This window comes from Rhea pennata, chromosome 20 (assembly GCF_028389875.1).
Source record: "Rhea pennata isolate bPtePen1 chromosome 20, bPtePen1.pri, whole genome shotgun sequence".
NCBI lineage: Eukaryota > Metazoa > Chordata > Aves > Rheiformes > Rheidae > Rhea > Rhea pennata.
The window spans coordinates 2,614,409-2,637,327 of record NC_084682.1 but is presented as its reverse complement, the minus strand read 5'-3'; the positions used below and the strand labels follow the sequence as shown (position 1 = coordinate 2,637,327).

Below are 22,919 nucleotides of genomic sequence, written 5' to 3'. Positions count from 1 at the left end.
TCACATTTTTTTTCTTTGTTTTTTGATCAGTCTGAATGCTGGAAATGCTCAGAACAGGGAGAGCCTTCCCATTGGCTTCCTGCTTGTCTAAACTGTGCTCAGCTTGTCTGTACAATAAAATTCATAGGTTGCTGTGTCACTGGGGTTTGCAGTATTTGACTGCTTGATTTCTGTATTTAACTGGACTACAGTTAAAGTAAGTCTAAGGACTAAAACATATGGAACTCTTTGTCAGCAGAGAGGTTTGTGTGTCCTGTGAGCTGCTACCATGTGGCTGTGTTGTCTGAAGCAGCTCTGAACTTGCCGGCCTGATGGAGAGCTACTGCTGTACCTTGCCTGCTGCCCAGGCAGGGCTTTGTGCTGCCCGTGAGACATTGCAGTGTCCCCAGGAAACCCAGCTCCAGAGCCTCTTTCTGCTGGCTCCAACACTGTTGTACTCATCTGTTTATTTCACACAAGCAGAGCAGAGGGCCTGCTTCCACCTGGCTCTGGCAAGGCCCAGGTTTGTTGCCCCTCAGATGAAGACTGAAAGCTTATCAGCTCTCCCTCATCTTTCCCATTGGAACTGAACAGCCATCACACACTGCTGAGCCACATGCCTTAACCTTAGGGTATGGAAATGCGTATTACTTTCAGTAGTGTTTTTCATTTCATTCAATGGCTTTCTAAAAGGTAAGGAGCCTCATTTTTTCTTAAACAGGAAATTAAATGCCAAGCACTGGCTTTTGTAGCTAATCCTGTTAAGTAGTTATAGCAGTGGGTTGTAAAATGGGCAGATTCTTTTTCACTTAAGAAGCTGTAATGCTTTTGTTTTTATAGCCTCATTTTCTGCCCATAATCTGGTTAGAGCTGCATGTGGATGGACCAATTTCATATGCCACACCTGGAGTGCGTGAACGGATCATGCTATTTACAAGTGACATTCCCACCTGAGTGTTGCCATACTGAGACATATGTCTTTTGGGGACTTCTCCATCTTTTGCTCCTATTCCATGGCCCTTCTCCGTGGATAGCAGGCTCAGGGTCTGCTCTCAATGACGATGGGATCAGCTTGGATCTGGTGGCCAACAGAGGTCTATCTGGCAGCCATTTTGGAGGCTGTGTAAAGCAAAACAGGGAGGCAAAAGTACACTGAGGCCAGAGACTCCTGCTGTCAAGGTGAGAGCCACCTTATCGTGGCTGATTAAGTGCTTTTTAGCATTTTGGTGGCTTTGCTCGCTGTTGTGACTGCAGCCAGGTCAAGCTCTGCTTTTGTGGATTGCCTACCTTAGGTCCCCACACAGATGTATCTCTCCCACCCCTGGTTGCCATGGAGGTTTTGAGGAAAACTGAGCGAAGCATTGCCAGGACAGAGATGGTGTAAAGCAGAACACTTCCCAGCGTTATTTTGCCACAAATCCAGCTCTGCATGTTGCCTTGTAATCTCCTTGCCTTGGTCACTGTCGTTGCTGTTATCTCCCTGCTTGGAGATCTTGTTCTCCAAGCATGCTGTGGCTATGTGGCCACTGGCCTGATAACAGGGTTTGGGAGGATCTGCACTGACAGCTCTCCTTGCTGTGGCATGCCAGCCCCAGGGAAATGCTTGCCAGGACCATTTCTTCTACGTGCTCTGGAGCTTTCAGAGGGTCAGGCTGGGGAAGGTTGCCACTGGGTTTTGCAGAGCTGAGCAGGAGCTGGGAAGGCTTTTTCCAAAGACCTGTTAGAGGAAGGTGTTAGTGAGCAGCACCATTTGCTCTGAGATGCAGCTGGGGTGGTTTCAGCGTACTTCTAGGATGCAAGACAGGGAAAATTTCTAAGCAGCAATTGATCTATTGATTTAGAAGGCATTTACGGCCTTAAATTAAAGGCATTTTTTCTTTTTGGCAAATTGATTTTTGTTTCCATGCATTTTTTATGAGATTTGAGGCTGCCTGTCGTTTTCCAGATTCCCCTCTCAGTATACCCATTCTATAAAACCTCTTGCTGTATATCTACCAATCGAAGTAGTGTTATCATTTACTTATTAAGATCCTTACTCTTTTTTCTTTTTTCTTTCTTTTTTTTAAATGTTTCAGATCCTTATTATCTGATCTTTTTATTCCCAAGGGGAATCTGAAATCTGTAGGCACTTACTCTCCCTGGGCTGCTGCAGTCTCAGGTTCAGACTTTCATTTCTGTTGCTTTCTGACAGTGCTGAGCCCAAGGCTGCCAGCCAGCAAATGCCCAGTTTCTCTCCACATGTGTGCAAGGCTGTGCTCAGCATGTAGCAGGAGCAAAGTCCTCCAGTCATCTCCAAATCATATGGGAGTAGCCAGGGCCAGGTGCTGTGTACACACTGCCTTTCCACTCTGGGATCTGAAGAGCTCCTTCACATTTTACCTACTGACCTTTACAGCCAGGAATTTGAGCTGAACTCTCCATTTGCTCTGTTCCAGGTGCAAAGGGCTGTAGCACACATCCTCTCCCAGTTGAAGAGGGTAACTGGGTTTGATTTTTCTCAGCATTATTCATTGGCCAGTGAGGCTTTTTGCACAGATGGTATTTAAAAGCAAGAAGAATAGATGTGTTTTCTGTAACATGATTTTTTGTGCATACTTGAAAGTTAGGATGCTCATTGTGATGCCTTAGAAAAGCCTGGTTTGGGGAAGTGAAATGCCTGGTACTTCCACAAGAAGGTTCCTTTGTTTTCCTAGCCTGGCAAATAAAACTTAAAAATTACTCAAAAATTTTACTTATTCCTGTTGCACACCTATGCAGTCACAGACCTGCTGTATTGTGCAACGTGCTCTGCAAATGCAGAGCACAGATGTGTTGGCCATCTTTGCTAAGGGACCTTTGAACCTTTTGTTCTCAGAATAGAAAAAAGTGCTGAAAAACATCTTGTATGAGATTTGTAAAAGTGACCTTTAGATTTTTTCAAGAAGTGATGTTGCCCTAAGACTTGCTCATTTTGCAGGCATGTTTTTAGGCTCCTAAGTGGCCTGAGTTGCATTTTAAAATGGAATCAGAGTTCCAAAATCCTGTGGGCGCTATTGGGAAAAGACTATGTGTCGATCCCAGGTCTGCCGCCTTCCAGATGGTGGTTTTGTTGTGCCAGGCTGGCTTATTGTACGGGCTCTGGGCTTGCTCACATGGCTCTTGATTAGTATCTTGCTCTGCCAGAAGTTGTCAAAATGTTGTTGCTCTACCCACACAAGGAGGCATTGCTCAGCGTGAATCACAGCATTGGAGTTGGGCCTTGGTCCTGGCTTTAGGCTGATGTTACCCTCTAGCGGCCTGCGGAGACGACGTGGAGCCTGGGAGTGACTGCCCCAAAGATGCAGTTTCTCCTGGCATCAGCACTTCTTGAGGCAGGGAGCGAAGCAGGGGTGTTGCTGGTCATGACAGCTCTCCCTATGAACAGCGGCTAAGATCTGTATCTGAAAGGACTGATTCCTTAGTTGGCTGTTATATCGAACTGGAGCAGGTTACTCCCGCTTTCCTTGGCCTTGTTGCTGTGAAATTCAAAAGATTTGAAATGCCTTGCCTGGTCTGGGCTTTGCTCCAGTGCCGAGGTGGTTGCAATGTGCAGTTTCTGCTGAAATGCCTGCTAACTTTCTGCCCTGCACGGCTGAGGTAGATCTTTGGTCTGGTGCTGGAGAATTTCTCTCTGTGACCCCAGGTACAACAGCTGAGATAGCCAGCAGTGACTGCGCTCAACCACAGTGTGCTTGGGTGGAGATGGTGATGACTATACCTGTTGTGTTGCCTGAGTACTCCATGTTAACATACGATCGGATAAGCAGGCTGCTTCTCTGTTGCTAGACAAAACCCCATAGGTATGGCTGCTGGTGAAGAGTAAGACTTAACGACTGAGACAGAAGCAGGGACTGGAACATTCCTCACCTGAACCCACTAGTCTTTTGAGTGTGCTGCTCAGTAAGTACATCTCTAAAAGGCAGAAGGGGGTGGATTTTAATTTCTACTCTCCAAACTAATGTTCCTCCACTGCAGCTGCATGTCCTTTTGTTCTAGAAAGTTCTGGTTAGTCTATCTCATTTCTGTTTATAAGTTTCTCAGAGATGATTGCCAGCCTTTTCATGTATCCTTACATTTGCTGTCCACATGGCCTTGTTCCCAGTGCTCCTCCCATATTTAGTTGCAACTGATTTCTGATTCATCAGAAATTTAGTTCTTGCCAGTTATTTACTCCACAGTAGTTTTTCTGGGCTCGTCTGGCCTGCTGATATTGTTAACAAAGTGAGTTACCATTAGTTGTCACCTGCCAGTGTGTCCTGCCTTGAAGCTGTCACATCCTTTCTAGAGGGCTTTTGCAAATATTTTCTACCTTTCGGCCACTTTTTTTAAAACTAGAACATTATCAACCTGAGCAATTAACACTGCTGCTGAAATGGCTTGCGAATTACCAGGCCCATCAATCTCATGTACCTGTTGGTGCTTCATGCTGTTGAATGCCAGCCAGGGGAATTTCCATACTTCAGTCTTCCTGGAGACTTTGACTCTGTTTTATGGCCAGCAGACGGTCAGGGCATTTGCTTGTTAGATGTATCATCTCTGCAGTGTGCCAGCTTTGAGCTTAACTGAACCACAGTGCTGGTCCAAAGAGCAAGAGCCTGGATCCTGTGTTGAAGGACCAGATGTGTTATCTTGTCCTTCCTTCTTTGGCTTACCCAGCTACGGCTGAGCAAAATGTCAGCAGTCGGCATGCCAGATTTGTACCTTTTGCATCTTCTAGGATTACTTACGCTGGCCCTCTCTATGGTGTAGTGTGAACTTGGCTTCACTCATCCATGGGAAGCTCTTTGCAAGCCACGTGGTTTGCTGCACCTCTGCCTGGCTCTCTGACAAGCAGTATCTGGGGGTTTCCTCATTAACTATCTGACCTAATGACCTGCTGTTAGCATCTCATCAGCTGCCCAAACTCCAGTGTGCTCCATGCTGTACAAAACAACAACTTTGTCTCCTGGATATAGTGCTTACCATGGTGGAGCAGGTTTATTCTCCCTTAACTTGGACTTGGCTCTCATGCTTACCTGTAAAACAGTTAAATCCATATATCTCAGGCAGAGGCCATGGCCTGCCTCACAGAATTGGACATCTATGCCTCCCCTGCCCAAATCCCTTGTTACTGCAGCCCTGGTCTTGGTCACAGTCTAATGCCATGTGTGTATGTGCATTTCCCTCTGTTGGCGTTAACAGGAATTGCCATGTGTCGGGTCCTGCACTGCTGAGAACCGTCTACGTATGGCTCTGCTGCGAGCGCAGCGAGAGGGCTGGGGCTCTTCCTGCCACGTCCTGGCTCACCTTGGTTCAAGGCAGCCGTGGTTTGCGTGGCATCCTCCTGGGCTGGTCGTTGCTGCTGTGTGATGTTTGTGCTGGGGTCTGTAACCCACATCTGTGCTTTCGGGAGCATAGAGGGCAAATCAAAAGGTGTAAGGCAGAGCGCTGCTGATCTTAGTCTCCTTTCTTCTCTTCCTCAGGTCAATGTGATGGCTGTCAGCATCTGCACCCGAGAGGCCTATCAGTCGATGAAAGAGAGAAACATTGACGATGGGCATATTATTAACATTAACAGGTGTGTGGGAGTGGTGTATGGAATCAGCTATGTGGACTTCCTCCCCCGAGAGGATTTCTGATGGGAGCATTAGCCTCTCAGAGTGGCTTATGTGTCCTGAGAGAGGTTTTTCAAGGTTTGTGATGGTTCAGATTCTCAAAACGCTTTTTTCCTCCTCCTCCCCCTTCCTGGTGTAAACAGAACAAAGACCAAACCCAGGAGAAAAGCACAATGAAAATCATTTGCAACGGCTGAAGTTTTAAACTTCTTGGCCAGCTCCAGGAAGCAACTGCCTTGAAAGGTGCTACTGCTGATGCATGTCCCTGTTGCCAGTTCCCCAGCAGTTATACATGTTCTCTTTGGAGCTCAGTCCTGTCAAGACATCCCATAACACACAGAGGGGTGTGGGAGAGGAGAATTCTTCATGCAGCAATTCATCTTGTCATCTCTTTCTCTGTGTTCATTACAGTGGCAATAATTAAACATTTTGAATATTTTGCTGGTTCTTCCCCTGGACTTTACTTTCCTCACTGCTCTCAGCACTTTCCTTTCTGCTCTCTCTCATCAGTATGAATGGCCACAGTGTCGTGCCACAGTCGGTGGTGCATTTTTACAGCGCCACCAAGTACGCAGTAACAGCGCTCACAGAGGGGCTAAGGCAAGAACTCAGAGAGGCGAAGACTCATATACGAGCTACAGTGAGTACTGAGGGATTTCCTCTTCTCTGCTGCTTTCATAGAAGGTAGAAAGCTGGCATTCTTTACTGGGCAGAGGTTTTCCTTTGGAAAATGGTCAAGGCTGTAGCAATTGGCTGTGTCAGAGAATAAACTTTTTAGGGTGCACACAGTGAGACTATTCTGGGGAGTGAGGGGAACTCTTGGCAGCAGAAGGAAGCAGTCAGCTGGGGCTGTTGGCTCTCATGTAGACCTTATATCTCAGAAGTGATATGTCCAGCAGTTAATCCATATTGTGAGCTTTTCTGTCATTTTCTCTGCTTATACATCCCTTTGTGGCATGAAGAGGAAAGTACACCCATCAGTGGTTGTCCAGACATACCCTTCACAGTAATCATTAAGGCAGTATCTGCTCTCTTAAACTATTCCCCTAAAAAAAAGGGTAGAGGGAGAGAAACAATAGTGAAAGGGGTGATCTTCTGGCTTTTGCAGTGCTAAGAAGTTTTTCTTTTTTAAATCGTTTTCCTGAAGGGGAATTACAAATCCTATTAGGATGTGCTCTGCTCTTTTCCAGTGCATATCTCCAGGACTGGTGGAAACAGGATTTGCTTTTAAACTTCATGATAATGACCCAGAGAGAGCTGCTGCCACCTATGAGAGCATTCGGGTAGGACGCGGAGAAATGGAAATGGAGGGAAATGGCTCTGATCATAGTCAAATGATCTCCCTTCTGGTTAATCATGCAAGAAGCCAACTTTGCAGAGTGCTGAGTGCTTTCTAGAATATAGTCAGCATCCTTGGAAAGTCTCAGCACTTCAGCAGAATTGGACCCATAGTCTCAGACCTCAGATTTTGCACTGATATTTACATACTATGTAGATTTGTAATCAAAGGCAGGTTTCCCACTCCCTATATATTTCCTTATATCTAGGTCTTCCTGTAAATAAATCAGTCAGCTTTGACATTTTGCAGGCTGTGACTCCTTTGCTGAAGGGAAGACATAACAGGCAGCCATACCTACACAAGGGTGGTTGAGAGGAACTCTGAAAGCATGTTGCCTTGCAAGTGGCTAGCATGGGATTTCCTGTGCTTCCCTGGTACTCTTCGATAAGGATGGCAGTGCTTGACCTGATGGAATGACTGTACTGGTAGTTTGCCAACATGCCTAACCAGACTGGGAGCCAGAACAGTTCTGTTGCTGTTCCCATCCTCATGGTGTCCCCTGTTCTCTGCCAAATGACTGCTCCTCTGCACGTCCTCTTAGCTTGATCCTAGAAGACACCTGGAAAGTCTCTTCTGAATTACTTGATTTAATTGTGGTCGTCTACACTGAGAAATAACCAAAAGTATTTCCTAGGCATGTCTTGGAGGGGTGATTTCTGTCTTCCAGAAAGCCCCAATGCTGTTTCACAGGGAGGGTGTTAGGTTTGGCAAATAGCAAGAGGAGACAGGGGGGTTGTTTTCTGCTCTTCCCTGATGTGCCTGGCAAGCCTAGCTGCTTTCCACTATGCCTCTATCTTCCTTCATTTGTCTGGTCTAATGTATATTGCAGCTCTTTAAAAAGGGCATCTCCTGCATCTCTCTGTTTCTGCTGCCCAGCACTGGGGGATCTTAGTTTCAGCAGACACCTCAAAGCATTTTATAATAATGCAGCAAATGCAGGAATATCATCACCAGGCACCATCTTTGTTAAATTTTTAATGGGTTATTTTTTCCTGCTCACTTGCATATTTTCTTGAAATGCCCAAGCGAGACTGTCGAAACTTGTTATTGATAGTTAGGAAAGGAGTGATCTCGTGGTTAATGTTTCCTGAGGTGGCCTTTGACTGAGACAATCTCTGTCCTATCTTTCCAGTGTCTCAAAGCTGAAGATATGGCTAATGCTGTCATATATGTCCTCAGTGCCCCACCTCATGTACAGGTAAGCTGCAGTTGGAGTGGTGGACTCTGTGGGTAGCTGAAAGAGGAAAGAGTAACTGCTGCTTTGATGTTTGCTAATCAGTGTTGCAGCTGCTGTATCAGCTGTGTGCTTAGTAGGGCCAGGGCTGGGGATTAGCAGTGATCACATTTGCTTAAATTTCCATTAACGGCAGTTTTGGGACAGCGCTGTTCAGGCTGCTTATGGTCTGTGTATCCAGCAAAGGCTGCTCTGACCACAGAGGACTGTGCATAGTAGAGGGAATGGGATGGATGGGGGCACATTTGCCCTTTTGTATAGTGCTATCTGAAACTTGCTGACTTCCTTGCAGCTGGGTCATGTTCTGCCACTTGCCACATAAAGTGTTGGGCCTGATCCTGCCAAGCGCTCTGCACCTCCCCAGGACAGTGCAAGCTGCTTGTGCTGCCAGAGGGGCTTCTCTCCTGTGAAACATCAAAGAAGTGAGCAACTCTGCTGAGCTGGAACCAGAAGGAGGCAGGGAACAGTCTCAAAGTTTAGGATGTGGGCTGGGGCCCTGCATAAAAGTCTCTGTTGCAAAAGCAGACTTTGGCCATAAAAGGTTTAGCAACCCCTTCACATGAACTCTGCTCCTTTTGAGTAAGACATAGCTGTCTTGACATTTGATCAGCCCATTGCCTCTGGTGTCCTGGCTCTGACTGCAGCTGGCCTGTCCTTGAAAGAAGGATGATGAAAAATCTTGCTATAGGCCAATATGGAGAAACACACTCATCAGCATTACTTCTGCTTGACCCTCTATGAGCAGGAGCAAACTTAAGCCTTGAACCATGAGAGCTTATAGCCAATGTCATCTTGCACTCTTTTTTTCTCTGCATATATTCATGCTTTTATCCCTCTGCTAAAGGCAAAACAGTCACACTTACCTTCATTTCTGTCTAATGGCTTGGTTTAAGGGGCTCATTTCTAGTCATAGGAATTCTTTTTGTGTGCAACTCATTGCTGTAATGGTGCAGCATATAAGTACTTGATACAGGATTTAAAATGTTTCATTGCTCCAGTAAAATCATACATTGGTCTCTTCTAGATTGGAGATATTCAGATGAGGCCTACGGAGCAGATATCATAGCAAATGAAGAGGAACATGAGCAGCACTGTGTATCCACTCCACTTCGAACCCTCTGACAATTTAGGGTTTTGTCAGCTGGCTAGCAACGTTTTAATTGAGTACCAAGGATCATGTTTGAAGAATTATTTTTTCTCTCCCTCTCTCTGAGCTGGTGCTGAGCCAGTTTTAAAAAAAATAGTAGTGGGTATCTTTCTCACCCACTCCTTTCTGAAATTGCTTAAGAGTAAAATGTATTTGAAAATAATGCAGGGAAGTGGGTTTATGGAAGATTGTTGTCTCTAGGCTGGTTTGTTCTTCTTTTTGCTTTCTTTTTGAGGTTTATTTGATCTTACTTGCTGATGCCATGGTTGGACACAGGTGAAGTGGCACAAGCTGTTTGCTGGTTTCAGTGTGCTTATGTTTTGAGGTTTTTAGTGGATGTCATACATGAATCCTTCTAATTTGGGGGTTTCTTGCCATCAGTTTGCTTATTTGGTAATTAAGCACATAATATTTTCTACTACTCTCATACTCCACTGTCCTAAAACAGGTATACACGCTCCCCCCCCCCCACCCACCCACCAAACTCTCCTTTCCCGTTCACATGAATAGTGCCTGCCAAGTTTGAGGAAGTATAAATGTGTGTGCTTGCTATTTCTGTTTCTTTCTAGGTATGTAGGTAGATAGTTGAAGGAGTAAGTACCTGTATTTTTGCAGGTTAGAGTGTGATCATCTAAGTGGCATAGTTACAGTACGAGTGAGTTCTTTGATATTTTTAATAAAAATTGTGTGCTGTCTTGTAATCACCTCTATCCTTGGTATCATGTCCCAGCACTCTTGATGTTTTTGTACGTTTGATATTTGCATGCATTGACACTTTTTGGAAATATTGATCAGTTTTAGAAAGATGTATGGTGCTGTTTAAATGCTGGTGACTAAGGAGTTGGAAATATTGAAAGTTTGTTTATATGAGAGAGAAAAATTTGGGGAGAAAGAGAGAGAGAGGGAGGGAGAGAAAGGGAGAGTGAGTGAAATGAACCATACCGAAGCTGTCCAAAATGAACAGATGTTAATAGGGGCATTTACCTACAAAGCAGCAGGTAAAAGGTCTGGTTCAGATATCATACTAATCTTGCACTGCTGCAGCCCCATTGATTTGCTCTGGATTTACTCGAACTTGAAGGAGAAGAGAATCAGCCCCATAGCTGATATAGGCACAGCTGAGAGACCATTTGAGCTGTTGTATTTGGACTCCTACAGCCTGGCAAATGATGCATCTGCAGGTAGTCCAACTTGATATGGATCTGTGGAGCTGTTAATGTACACCTTGCCTTAAGATTGCAGACTCACTCCTGCTGTGCTATGAATTTCCTGTAGTGTTCCTGAAGGTGGACCTGTTGTTTTAGGTGGAGCAGATACAGTCGATTGATCTGAGTGGAAGACTGGGAGCCAGAAAAACCTGATTTTGATCATTCTGCTGACACTACTGTAGCTTTATGGGAGTCCATCTGTGGTATACCACCATAAGGGAGAGCAAAATCAGGCCACTATGTCATGAGTTTCAACTCCCTAAATAGCCTTGGGCAAGTCACTTTACCTCTCTGCCTCAGTTTCCCCATCTGTAAAATGGGGATAATAATACTTACCTACCTCACAGGGGTGTTGTGAGGACTCACAAACTGTTTGTAAAGCACTTTGACTATGATAAGCGCTATGTAAGTGCTGAGTGTTGTTATGAAGTATTATTATTAATTAAATCTTGTGATACATTCCTTGTGCCAAAGGTGAACAACTGTAGGATACAAGGAGAAAGCTGGTAAAACATTCCTTAATAATGGTAAAACAAAACCAGTTTGCCCCTTTTTTTTTTTTTTTTTTTTTTTCCTTTATAAATACATGCTCATGGTGTTTTCTGTCTGTTCTTTGTCTCTCAGCTAGTTCCTACCAGCAAGTACACAACAGCCTTGTTTCTGGATTTGGCCTCTTAATTCACTGTGAATGAAATTCCTTCCCTGTGGCTAAGTCTAACACTACTCTAACACAGTGCCCTCCTCCACCTTGCCGAGGCAGTGGCTTTGTGTGGGTTCTCTGCACAGGGCTGGGTTTCACCCGCGGCATCGAGCTAGATCATGTCCCAAATGGAGCGGCCAACCGAGGTCTGCACGCAGCCAGCAATCCTCACCCCAGCGGAGAGCGCCTGGAAAAGCTCCTCTGTCTCGGTGCCACTGTAGTGCTCAGCTTGGAGGCACTTGGCTAGAAAAGGTCCAAGCACAGTTGTTTTTGCATGTGCTGTTATAGCACCCCTGTGTCGTTCAGCTAGGCTTGATACGAAAACACTGTGTTTTTTGGGTTTTTGTTGTTTTTTTTTTTTCCCAGGGTTTCTTTTGCAGGAGCTTGTCACTGAAATTTAGCAGGCGAGCTGTGCTCTGTGTGTATGCGCTGTCTTTTTAAAACAAGATGCCAGAGAAGGTGGCTGAACTAGGAGTTGAAGGCCAAAAATATGTTGAGAAATTAGGGAATTCTGAGCTGGGAAAAGAATAGGCAAAGGTGTGGGAAGCACAGGTGAAACACTGGAATTGGTGGCCATAACTGTGTGCAAGGTTAAGCAGATGTTGAAATGCATGGCTGAGGCAGGACCCAATTTTATCTTTCTGCTCTGTAGAAGGAGACTTTAGGGAGACTTGCTTAAGATGCAAGGCCTTGCAACAGGGCCAGTCAGGTTAGTCACTCCTTGCAAATACAACCTGGCTGACCTGCAGCCTTGCCAGATTTTCCCCCAACAACATTTGTAACCTTTGCAAGTCTATAAAATAAAATGTTGTCCCTGAAATTATATCCAATATATTTTTCCATCTCAAATGTGGTTTGTTTTAGGAAATAATTCCTGCTGCCATTTAACTCCTGCCTCTGGCTGCTTTCCCATGCAGAGCGCAGCCCATGAAGGAGGTTGGCACTCTTGCTTGGCTGCTCTGCCTCTCGCCTAAGCTGCCAGCACTTTGAGCTATCTTCCTGGGATGAGACAGGATTGGCAACACACTCTGAGGCATTAAAAACCCCAAACAGGAGGGCAAACTGTGTAATCAATAGGTTTCTAATTGTTAATTGTTAAATAAAAGAGTTAAAAGAGAGGCATGCTGTAGTTCTTTACTTGCAAATACTTTTTGTGTTAAAACCTAACAGCCTTTTTACCATTCACAGCTAAACTTTTCTTTTGTGATGAGTTTAAACAGAAATATGCAATTTTGGCTCATCATGGGAAAAACCCTAATTGCTTTCTAGAGCAGAACAGCGCCCAGTTGTCTCACAGATAACCTGTGTCGCCGTCTGTGTTCAAAGGGAGCAGCACTGCACAGGGGTTCACCGAAATCCCCAGGTAGGCCACCGGGCAAGGCTGGGTTCGACTGAACCGCGCAGGGGTGAGACAGCATTGCTGCACGGACTTGCGTATTGAACTCCCTTGGTCTCCCATGCTTGCCTTCAAAGCAAGCCGGATTTTTGTTGTTAATCGAAGGCATTTTATTTCCCAGCCAGCTTTCAGTTTGTCCACCTGCAGCTGCGCATTCCTGAACACAGGTTTACTGCCATTAAAATGCAAAGTTTTGTGAATGAGTAATGAATAGCTTAACTGGCTGGCAAATGTTGTTACTGGATTTGGAGCAGATGTTTTGGGTATCTTGTAAATAGGTAGAAAGCATTTGTAGAATTAAAAGCATGCTATTTCCTACTCTTGTGCATTACTTCTGTCCTATTAGGTAATAAATGTCATCAGTTACCTTAAAATTAGACCTCCAGGAATCACATTATCTGCCAGATCTCAGGTGGTTGATCTCAGCTCTGATTTGGGGAGGGGGACCCCAACATTTGAGTCCTTCTGGATGTGCAGAAAGAGGTGAGAAGGTGACATGAGCATAGGCCTGGGAATCCCCCGCGTCCGGGGCCACCTCGGCGAGGAGAAACGCAGCGGTGGCTGGGGCAGCGCCCCCGGGGCTGCTGTCACCCCGGGGCCGGTTCTGCCTCCCCACGGGCCTGGTGTCACCTCCACGCCTGGTTCCCCCCACCATCTGCCCTGTCCCACGGGGCTGCCCCCTCCTCCCTCCCCCCCCCCCAACGCGCCGCGCTGCCGGCGCCCCGCCCGGCCGCCAGGGGGCGCCGCGGCGCGGGGCGGGCGCGGCGGCGCCTCTCGCTGGCGCGGCCGCGAGCGCAGCCGGAAGCAGCGCGCCGGAGGCGGCGGCGGCGATGGCGGCGGCGGCGGCGCGGGGGCTGTGGCGGGCGGCGCGGCCCCCCTCCGCCCGCGGCCCTGCCCCCTGCGCGCCCAGGGGCTTTGCCGCTCGGCAGAGCCGCTCCCCGGTCCCCGGCGGCCGCCAAGGCGCGGCGCCGCCCAGCGGGAGCGGGCGAGAGGGCGGCTCCGCCGCGGCGAGGCCGCGGCCGCGGCGGGAGCCGCCGCCCCTCCCGAGGGCCCGAGGCTCCGAGATCCTGTTCGGGGTCGCGCCCTGCGCCCTGGCGCTCGCCCGGGCCCGCAGAACCTTCTTCAGGCTCTTCCTCAAGGCGCACAGCGGCCCGCCGCGGCTCGCCGCCAGCGAGCTGGCCCTGCAGGCCGCGGCCCGCGGCGTCCCGGTGCTCCGCGTCCCCGGGAGGGAGCTGAACGCCCTTTGCAGGGGCCGGGTCCACCAGGGCGTTTGTTTAGAGGCCACTCCTCTCCGCTGCAAGAGCGTGGAGGAAGCCGAAGAGCCCGGTTTGGGCGCGGAGGGTGGTCCGAGCCGCCAGGTGATCTGGCTGGCGCTGGAGCGGATCCAGGACCCCATGAACCTGGGGGCACTGCTGCGCTCCGCGTACTTCCTCGGCGTGGACGGAGTGGTGACGAGCCAGACGAACAGGTACGGGGCTGGTGGGCTGCTCCCGCTGTGCGAGGCTTCCTCCCCCTTTTTTTCTTGCTAACTTGCGAAGGGGTTTCTAGCCCACGTTGCATGGCAGCTCCTTCGGAGCGCTTTCCAAGACTGAGATCGGGAATTGTGTGTGGCCAGTTGTTACTTCACATTGCGCCCCATAGGGAGGCCGAGGGAAGCAGTATTTCATGCTGGTGAGAAACCAGGCCCTGCATACATAACAGAAGCTCGAGAAGCAGAGACAGAAGGATATGTTTTGGGGAAGGGGATTCATTTTGCTTTTGCTACCTTTGCCTTGTTTACCTTTGTCCAGCTGTGCACAAAACTGCTGCAACCTTTTTTCCTGAGTTAATTTCAGAGCCCTCCCATTCTCCATAGGAAAGTGGATCCATACAGTGATTGAGACCATTTGCAGACTAGTCAGAAATGGATTACGCAGGCAAAAGAAGTAAATAGAAAATAAAATTTCTCATTGTGTTCTTTCTCTGCCCTCATATGAACTTTTTGTTTTCTTTTTCCTTTTTAGCTGCCCCTTGACTCCAACAGTGAGCAAAGCTAGCTCTGGAGCTATGGAAGTCTTTGATGTCTACAGCACAGATAATCTTCAGAATTTTCTGAAGGTACATCCATCCAGTTTTTATTTTCAGCCTTATTTTAGTGCATCCACATATATGGGAAATCTCAAATATTGCTTGTGTTGAATGGGGAGGAGGAACAGAAAGAGTACGCCTTGTGTTTCTAGTGCTTCTGTGTTTCTGTTCTGCATTCCTGTTTGTTACCGGTTGTCTGTGCTGTAGGACCACCTCTGATACACATGCACCCTCGATCCAGTTCTGCCAGGTTAGATAGGGCCTGTGTTTCAGGTCTTTTTCTGGAGGATGGAAACAGTAAGATAATGCTGCGTCTGTCTTCTGCTTTCCGACTGCGAGCTCAGTAAGACAGGGCCTGTCTCCTTTTCTGTCCGTGGAGACTGGAGTTGGTGCTGCTGCCTGTGGCGGCCTTGCCTTGCACACAGTGGAGGCAGCTGCCTGGGACCTGGGCACACGATGGCAGCACTGGGCAGCCTTTGGAGCAGAGGAGAAAGGAGAAGCCAGGGCTGGGTCTGAACGGCTGGGAATCTTTTCACCTTTTACCTGTGCTCTGAGATGAGGTAAGGTAGGGTCTTGTGTAGAATGCTACTGCAAAGGGGAGAACACAAACAGAAGCACATGCTTTAAACTGCAACAAACCCAGAGAATTTGTTTTGTGTTGGCAGGACGCGTATGTCCCTTGTTACAGCAGCATGGGACTGCTCAACTCCTTGTGGAGGTCCCCTGGATGCTGGCTGGGCTGAGAACCTGCTGAATGCTACCCCTGTGCCCCAGCGCAGGGCTGAGGGACTGGGCGAGCGTTGGTGCTTGGCCAGGAGGGAAGCAGGGAGTTGCAGCTGAGCCTCAGGCTTACAGGGAAAAACAGGAAAACCTGTCTTTGGCTGTGCAATAGGTCTGTGGCAGCCAGAGCTCTGGGTGATGATGAAATGAAAAGCATATAAAATACATTGATATTAAATTGAAACAGCTGGAAGAATCACTTTGTTACTGTAAAGCTTGAATTATTAACATTTTGAGCCATTGCAGCAGTTTGTTTAATTGGACCCAGATTCGCTGGCCTAACCCTTGGCATTGCCTGGCTAGTGTAAATTTGCTGTAATGTGATGTAAAAAGTGCCAATTTCACAGGAAATGAAGCTAGCAAGAAGCAGTAGCTCTTTTTATTGTTAAAATGGATATCCAAGACAAATAATTAAGGCTCCTATTACTACAGCGATAGAGGGGAAGCTGGTTCTCTTGTTATGTGAGGGGCTGAGAGTGTTGAGTGACCTGCTTTTTGTGCAAGCTGATTTGTTGGCATCCAGGGTTGAAAATGTGCACTTGTGTTTGTAAATGTTACTGTGGGCTTCTGCTGGCTGAGCCTGCACTTGAAAAGTCCCACTGCATTGCTCTGTGGATTAGCCTTATGTTAATGTAATGCTATTTTTTTTTTTGTATGCTTTCCTGGCAAAACTCTCCTAGAGTTGTTAAACTGGCAAAAAAAAAAAAAAAAAAAAAAAAAAAAAAAAAAAAACCCCAAACAAACAAAAAAAAAAACTTTTCAGTTACTATTCATTAGCTTGCTGACCTGGAATAGGTATCAGAAGTAAAATCACTTTTTATTTATGTTGTTTTTTCTTTCTTAAAGCAAGATTTGAGTCCTGGTACTGGGAGGATTTGGGGGGTACAAATTCAGAGCATATTAATAAACAGACATAAAAGCTAGTCAGCTTAACTGAAAATCTTGAAGAAGTGTGTGTGTGTGTGTATATATATATATATATAAAGCTTGAAAAATTGGAATTGTTTTTAACATTTGTCTCCGTTTCTGTTTCTTTGAAAGGCTAAAACTGCAGAAGGCTGGGAAGTCGTGGGAACAGTCAGCAGGACTGAGGCTGCAGAAAATATTCCTGTCATTGATTGCTTGGAATTTCAGTGGAATAAACCCATTATTTTAGTAATAGGTATTTCACTTTACAGAGCTCTGGGCTTGGTGGAAGCGTGTATATGAGTGAATGATCAGGGTGATTTGGTTTGTCTCCAAAGCTAGTTACAGGTCTGCTACATACTGCTTGGGTGTCATCGCACTTTAGTCTGAAAAAGAAAAGCTCAGTCTGAAGTACTGTAGAGAACTGGCTGCAAATGAAGTAGAGAACCAGAAAAAGTGGGGAGTCTGGGAGCTTTCCAGTAGAGATTGTAGGAGCGAAACAGGTCACACAGATAATGAGGGAGTTTAGTAACTGCAAAGGGACTAGATGGTAGTTTTCAGGGGCGGGGCAGTGTCAGTCCAGCCGCAGAGCATGTTTTGCATTATGTGCTGCACTGCCTTTATCCCATCCTGGATTCCTGAACCTCGATTTTTGGTATTGGCAAACCACAAGCCTGAGTGAGGTATCAAGGAGACACACGTTTGTTCTTGCTCCGCTGAGGCTGTAATGGTGAACTGTGCCGTATCTTTACTCTATTTTGATTCCTTTTAAAAGCAGGAATATACCTCTATGCTCAGATCTGTAATGAGAAAGCTGAGCTGTTTTTGTGGGAGAGTGTGAACACAACTGGCCTTTGTGGCACAGATACCAGCTAGTGGCTGAATTTTGTTCCTGGGAGGATGTTGGAGATACTGGCTGCTGCCATACCACCAGGAAGGGCAAGTTTAATCTCTTCCCTACCAGACTTGTGTGCTGTTTTTGCGATGAGTGCCTCTTGCCATGGTCCTGAGTACATAAGCTCTGCGATTCCTCCAAGGCCTTTTGCTTCTCCTCCATCTTTATGTAGCGGAGACTTGCAAAGGCTGCTGTCTTTTGTAGGTAGAGTTTGGGGTTGTGCAACCTCCTAGAAGGTGAAGAGAAGGGGAGTAATAGCCTTGTGAGAGCTAGAGAAAGCAATTCACCCATGAAAACTGCTTGTGGCCTTGTGTGGCCACGTTGTGGCTCTCCACTCGGTGTTGCTTGACACATCAGCTGGTTCGAGCTTTTGCACTTGGTAGTAATGTCATTTTGGCAGTGAGCCATAGAGGGGCTGTAATCCTGCCCTGTGCTGCTGTTTTCTTGGCTCAGAAGATACTCCTTTAATTAAAATGTTTATTGAACTCCTAGAAATACTGACAAGACAGTGCAGCAAATCTGGCATCTCTATAAGATATGTGGAGCTATGTTTTAAAGGGAACAGGGAGTCTGGAAGCACTGCTGATGGACCACAAAGAAATGCATCCCAGAAACAATGATAACACCAAGAGAAAGGAAGGGAGAGAGGAAGTGACAGTTGTGTCATTACCTTGAATTATGAGAGATTTCTCCAGGAAAAAGTCCAAATATCCTTTTGTCAAGGGAGATTGGAGGCTGATTGGTAGATGCATGAGGAGAGCTCCCAGACCTTGCAGCAGTAATGATTTCAACTCTCTGCTGAGCACTAACTCTTCACTGAAAGGAAAATTGAACGTTATAGTCATCTGATGCTGGGGTTATTTGAAGAAATATCCTAGATCTGAATATGTAGTGTACCTGCAGCCACAAACAGAGGGAAGCAGAGATGAATTAGCGTGGTAGTGAGCTTCTTAGCATTGCACAGATTGTCTTGTAAGTTAAGCATTTGTAGACTTGAATTCACCTTCCTGGCATTCTCACTGGTTTGGCAAAGAGAATGATTTGGACAGCCCAGCTTAATGTTGTCTGTGCTGGAGTCATTGCCTGAGGTGACAGGCAGGCTGGCTGCCCTTATGGCTGGAAGCTTTGTGTGAAGAGGAACAGATTGGGAGCACTTAGATGTCCTCGCAAGAAGAGTTTCTGGGTAATTTGTTCTTATGTATTCAGGCTTTAGCTGTGATTTTAAGGCTGTTCATGGAATTGATGGTTTTATCTAGATGCTCATTTTGCATATTTTTCCAAACAGTCGGGACTCCTGCTTCTGCCTCGATTTGAACATCCTGTATTGAAAACTGCAGTTGTTATACTGGTGTTAATTGAAAATGGGACAGGAAACCTTCTATACTATTATTTTGGCCAGATTCTAGCTCTGGACTCAGAGGCTTTCATGCACTGCTTTCATACACTGCTGTGCAAAGTGTGTGGTAAGGTTTCTTGGAGGAGGTGGAGTAGTTGGAGCCTGAATCTGGTCCAATACAGCAAGTCTTTGTGAAGGTGGAGGATAGCGCATTACAAGGCCCTTTGAACTGCCGGGCTAAATCCTGGATAGTACTCTAGTAAGAGAAGGGGAGTAAGCATTGCTAAATAAGTAAGTGTGACTGCATTTCAGGTGCAGTGTCAGTGAGAGACAAAACTATGAGACTGAAGTCAAAGAGGTATCAAATGTTTTTGTTTACCGGTATAAACTAGAATTTCATCAGATTCAGTCAACATTCCCTGCCATGTGTCACTCTTCAGGTCTTTTTGCCCTGAATTTATGGGTGCTAATTATTTTAAGCACCTAGAACCATAAAAAGCTTTATAAAAGCTGGAAGCAAAATTGCTGCCTTTATTAGGAATTTTAAGACCCTTATCAGGGGGAGAAGAGGGTTGCTCCAGGAACTGTTGCACCACCAGTAATAGCTACTGTCCCAGTGGGGGAATCCCACAAGAGTGAGGTTTTGAGACACTCAAGAGACAAATATTGCTGTAAGTTGTAAAACTTTATTAAATCTGGAAAAAGTAGGATAAGAATTTTTTTTTTCTTGGAGCCTCCCTGGAGAGCCACAGTCTAGCAGTGAAGAGGCTGGCTGGTCTGTGGGAAGCCTGGCTTCAACTCTTTGTCACCCCAGACTTCCTGCGTGACCTTGGATAACTCACCCTGGCCTGTTCTGCACTGCTGGCTTAAACTGGTAAGAAAATAATGGTTGAGAGGAAATTTTGTTTTTTTGAAGGTTCATTTACCCCAGCCTATGGGTGCCTTTGCCCTTAGAGCTATCTCCGCATGGGAAGCTGATGCAAAATGTGTCATCCAAAGCATTCTTTTGCTTGCACAAAATACCTGTTGCCAGTTAGATCAGGCCAGGAAAGCCTTTTGCTGGGCCTCAGCTTCCAGTCTATGAAATGTGAGTAATAGTACTTCTTTACATTGTGGTGATGGAGGGATCTGGACAGATAAATGTATAGGTATGGAGGCCATTTGCTGCTAGAAAAGTAGATATCAGTGAAAAAATCTGTGGCAACTCGGACAGTCAAAGACCTCATTTGCCTTGTGGAGGAGCCAGTCTCCAGTGGCACAGAAAGTGCCTAAAGCACCAGCGTATGCTGTTATACATCAGGTAACTTTCTAAATTTAGGTGGGCTGAGCGAGGCCTTGGTAACAGCATTGGTCACAAAGGCAGAAAGCCCTGGTAGTGTGGTACCAGAACTGGTCTGGGATTCCGCAGGGAATCCCGGGTAGGGTATGGCAGTCAAAGAGGACCATTGGGCTCCCAGGGTGCTGAGTCTGTTTTGTCAGAGGGTGAGCACATCTTTCGAACGAGCCGGGTATTCTTGCAGCCATGTAGCTGTCTCTGTAGCTCTAAGTAATGAATGTGGAAGAAATCTTCGGGGAACTGAGCAGATTGGGAGGTCTGTGGGCTTCTGCATTTTCACATGTCTGCACATAGGATTGTTTAAAGCCTCTCCTTTTCCATTTCCCTTTGTGACAGTGTGAGTCAAACAACTACTAATGACCTGGGATAGATTTCAACTCTGTTTCACCAGTGTATCAGCCCAAACATATCAGGGCTGTTGGATGGTTTAACAACTAATCAATTGAAGCCTCTGGTTAAACTGTCTGCATTCACAAGTTGCACCCAGCTGGTGGTACTGTGTGCTGAAAAGGCTGAACCCGTCACTATCGATAGGGATGTAGGATTTGCTGGACCAGATCAGGCCTCCGGCCTGTTGTCTGCCTTCTCCCTGTGCAGAAGCCAGTGTGTGTGAGCAGCTGTGCACTGAGATGAGGGATGCTTGCCGGAGGGATCCTTACACTCAGGCTGCAAGGCTTTGCACTTTATGCCCTGTGCAGGTGTGTTGCACAGGTATTCCTCAGAAACACTTCAGATACCTAGAGAACTGATCCAGGGCGGTTGAAATGGGCTGGGAAGCGAAAGTGAGATATCTTTGGTTGGTCTTGACTCTTGTGCTCTGTGGGAGTTAGTGAGGTTACTTGTGGGCTTGTGCAGAGCAGGATGTAGTTGTGACTGAGCATTAACAGGAACCATGTTCGGGAAGGTGAAAAAGGGATGTGACGGCTGCTGTGAGCTAACCTGAGCAGTTTCTTTGTTCTGCAGGTAGTGAAGGTGATGGACTTTCCCTGGAGACGCAGCACTTGTGCCGTCGGATGCTAGTCGTACCCCCTGGAAGAGCACTTTGCCCAGGGATTGAATCACTGAACGTCTCTGTTGCTACTGGTAAAAACAGTTCCTATACACAAACATTTCACAGTCCAAATTCCTGTATTTAAAAATCAAACATCCACGCCCTCAGAATGATTTTTCTTGCAGCTAAAAGTCCCCCACCTTTCCTACAGGTATTCTCCTGCACTCCATCTGCAGCCAAAAACGGAAGCACGGTGATTGATGTTATCCTGGCAGGTGGTGGAAACCATGTAGCCCAGACCTTTTGACGGGGGAAGCTGCTCGGTATTACATTCAGCTGGAATAGATATGGAAGTACTCCTTCCAGGGTCTTTGTCACTGCAAGCTATAGGGAGAGACCCACTGAACTGAGCTCTGTCTTGGCTGACGAACTGCACCGCCCAGGCCCTGGCTCAGCACTGAATTCAGGCCGTCTGCACTCCGTTAGGTTACACCTCTTGGAGGAAAGGTTGTAAGGAATGTGGCAAAGCTAGACTTTGAAGGCAGCCAGCCAAATCCTTCGTTTTTTTTTTTTTTTTTTTTTTTTTTCAGTAAACTATCTAGTGATGGCTGTAAGCCTTGTTTGTCACATGGGGGGCTGTGTACATCACACAGACTGCAGACAGGATTTTGGGCTGTAACTGCGAGATGGTGTTTGGCTGGTGCTGCCTCTGAAAGCAGTTGTGCCCCGTCCACTGCCACCTGCCTCTGGATGCCCTGTGCCTGGGCCCTCTGCCCTTCTGGCAACCAAGAGGGCTGAGCTGGCCAAAGGGCTGATGCAGCTGGAAACTAGCCTGGAGCAAGAGAGAAATCCTCCAAGCCAGGTGAGTTCCCTGCGTGACTGTGCAGCTGGCTCCAGCTCTTTGCTGCGAGGTGGTTCCTCTGTTACGTATTACTGCTTGAGTGTCTGGAAATACTGTGTTGTATTTGATTGTGAAATGCCAAAGGATGGACACAATCCATCAGAACAGAGCTGACGTGGGGAAAAATGCAGTCCATTGAAATAAAGCCCTGTAAAGATTTGTTGTAGACGTGAATCAATCCTTTTTGTGTCATACATAAATCCAGAGCATGATTAGTGAAACAGTACTGCACTTGCTGCCGGTGAGGAGGAGAGTGAGTAGCTTGTTCTCGTCCCAGAAAGTTTCCTTTTCCTGGTGGGCCTGATTCTGTAGAAGCTGAGCCACCCCAGCACCGCTGTCCCCCTTGATGGTATGTGGGGTGCAGGGAGTGATGAAGGCCATGTCATTTGCAAATATCCTGGTTGAAAACCAGGCTGGCTAAATTATTGAGAACCAAATGAATGTTATCACTTAGCACCTTAATTATTTTATTTAGCTACTGTGGCCCTTTGCATAGGATTCCTCATTAACACTTAATTTACAGTGCCCTTTAGGGATAATTTCAAACAATTCAGCTTAGTCTCCCCCCTCCTCCTCTTCCAAATGAACAAGTAAATCACTCAGAGTGACTAATTAGGACTTTCCTTTGAGCTAAATGAAGTCTGTAAGCTGGTCTGTGGATGTGGAGGTTTTTCAGATGTGTCACACCGAGGGCCTGGCAGGCCTTGCCGAGGGCTCTGGGCCGGCGCTTGCTGCAGAGATGGCGCCAGAGCTTGTCACGCCAGCGCTTTTTGTGGCCGGGCCCGCAGCTCCGTGGCCACAGCGAGTCCGTGCGTCTTCCCTGCATCCCGGCGCGGGAGCAGGGGGGCCGTCGCGACGCCTGGCTCTGCAGCGGCCTTTGGGCTGTGAATTGGCCACGTTTCCCTCCCCCGGCTGGAGACGTTGGCACGGGCAGCTGGGGGGGTGTCTCGGGACCTCAGCTCGCCACGTACCGGTACAGCCCAGGGAAGGACCTGGGGTCCTCCAGGAGTTCGGTGTAGATGCGCAAGAATAAATAGCGCTCTGCTGGCTTTCGTGTGAGGTCCTTGGCAGCGTTTTGCTGGCTTCGCTTTT

The 22,919-nt window shown here is 47.0% G+C and overlaps 2 protein-coding genes across 2 annotated transcripts in view; both read left to right on the top strand.

The window, feature by feature from the left end:
• Window positions 1-12,934, top strand: part of DHRS11 (dehydrogenase/reductase 11) — a 33,085-nt gene extending 20,151 nt beyond the window's left edge. The window contains exons 3-7 of the mRNA XM_062592709.1: window positions 5,460-5,554; window positions 6,102-6,231; window positions 6,782-6,874; window positions 8,063-8,128; window positions 9,189-12,934. Coding sequence (XP_062448693.1) covers window positions 5,460-5,554; window positions 6,102-6,231; window positions 6,782-6,874; window positions 8,063-8,128; window positions 9,189-9,230 — 426 coding nt within the window. The 3' untranslated portion in view covers window positions 9,231-12,934. The remainder of the gene's footprint in view (window positions 1-5,459; window positions 5,555-6,101; window positions 6,232-6,781; window positions 6,875-8,062; window positions 8,129-9,188) is intronic.
• Window positions 12,935-13,111: 177 nt separating this feature from the next.
• MRM1 (mitochondrial rRNA methyltransferase 1) lies at window positions 13,112-21,993 on the top strand. Its single transcript, XM_062592807.1, has 6 exons — window positions 13,112-13,216; window positions 13,545-14,083; window positions 14,619-14,712; window positions 16,504-16,624; window positions 20,899-21,018; window positions 21,138-21,993. Exons 1-6 carry the CDS (start codon window positions 13,112-13,114, stop codon window positions 21,185-21,187), a joined length of 1,029 nt encoding a protein of 342 aa, XP_062448791.1. The 3' UTR covers window positions 21,188-21,993.
• The last annotated feature ends 926 nt before the right edge of the window (window positions 21,994-22,919 follow it).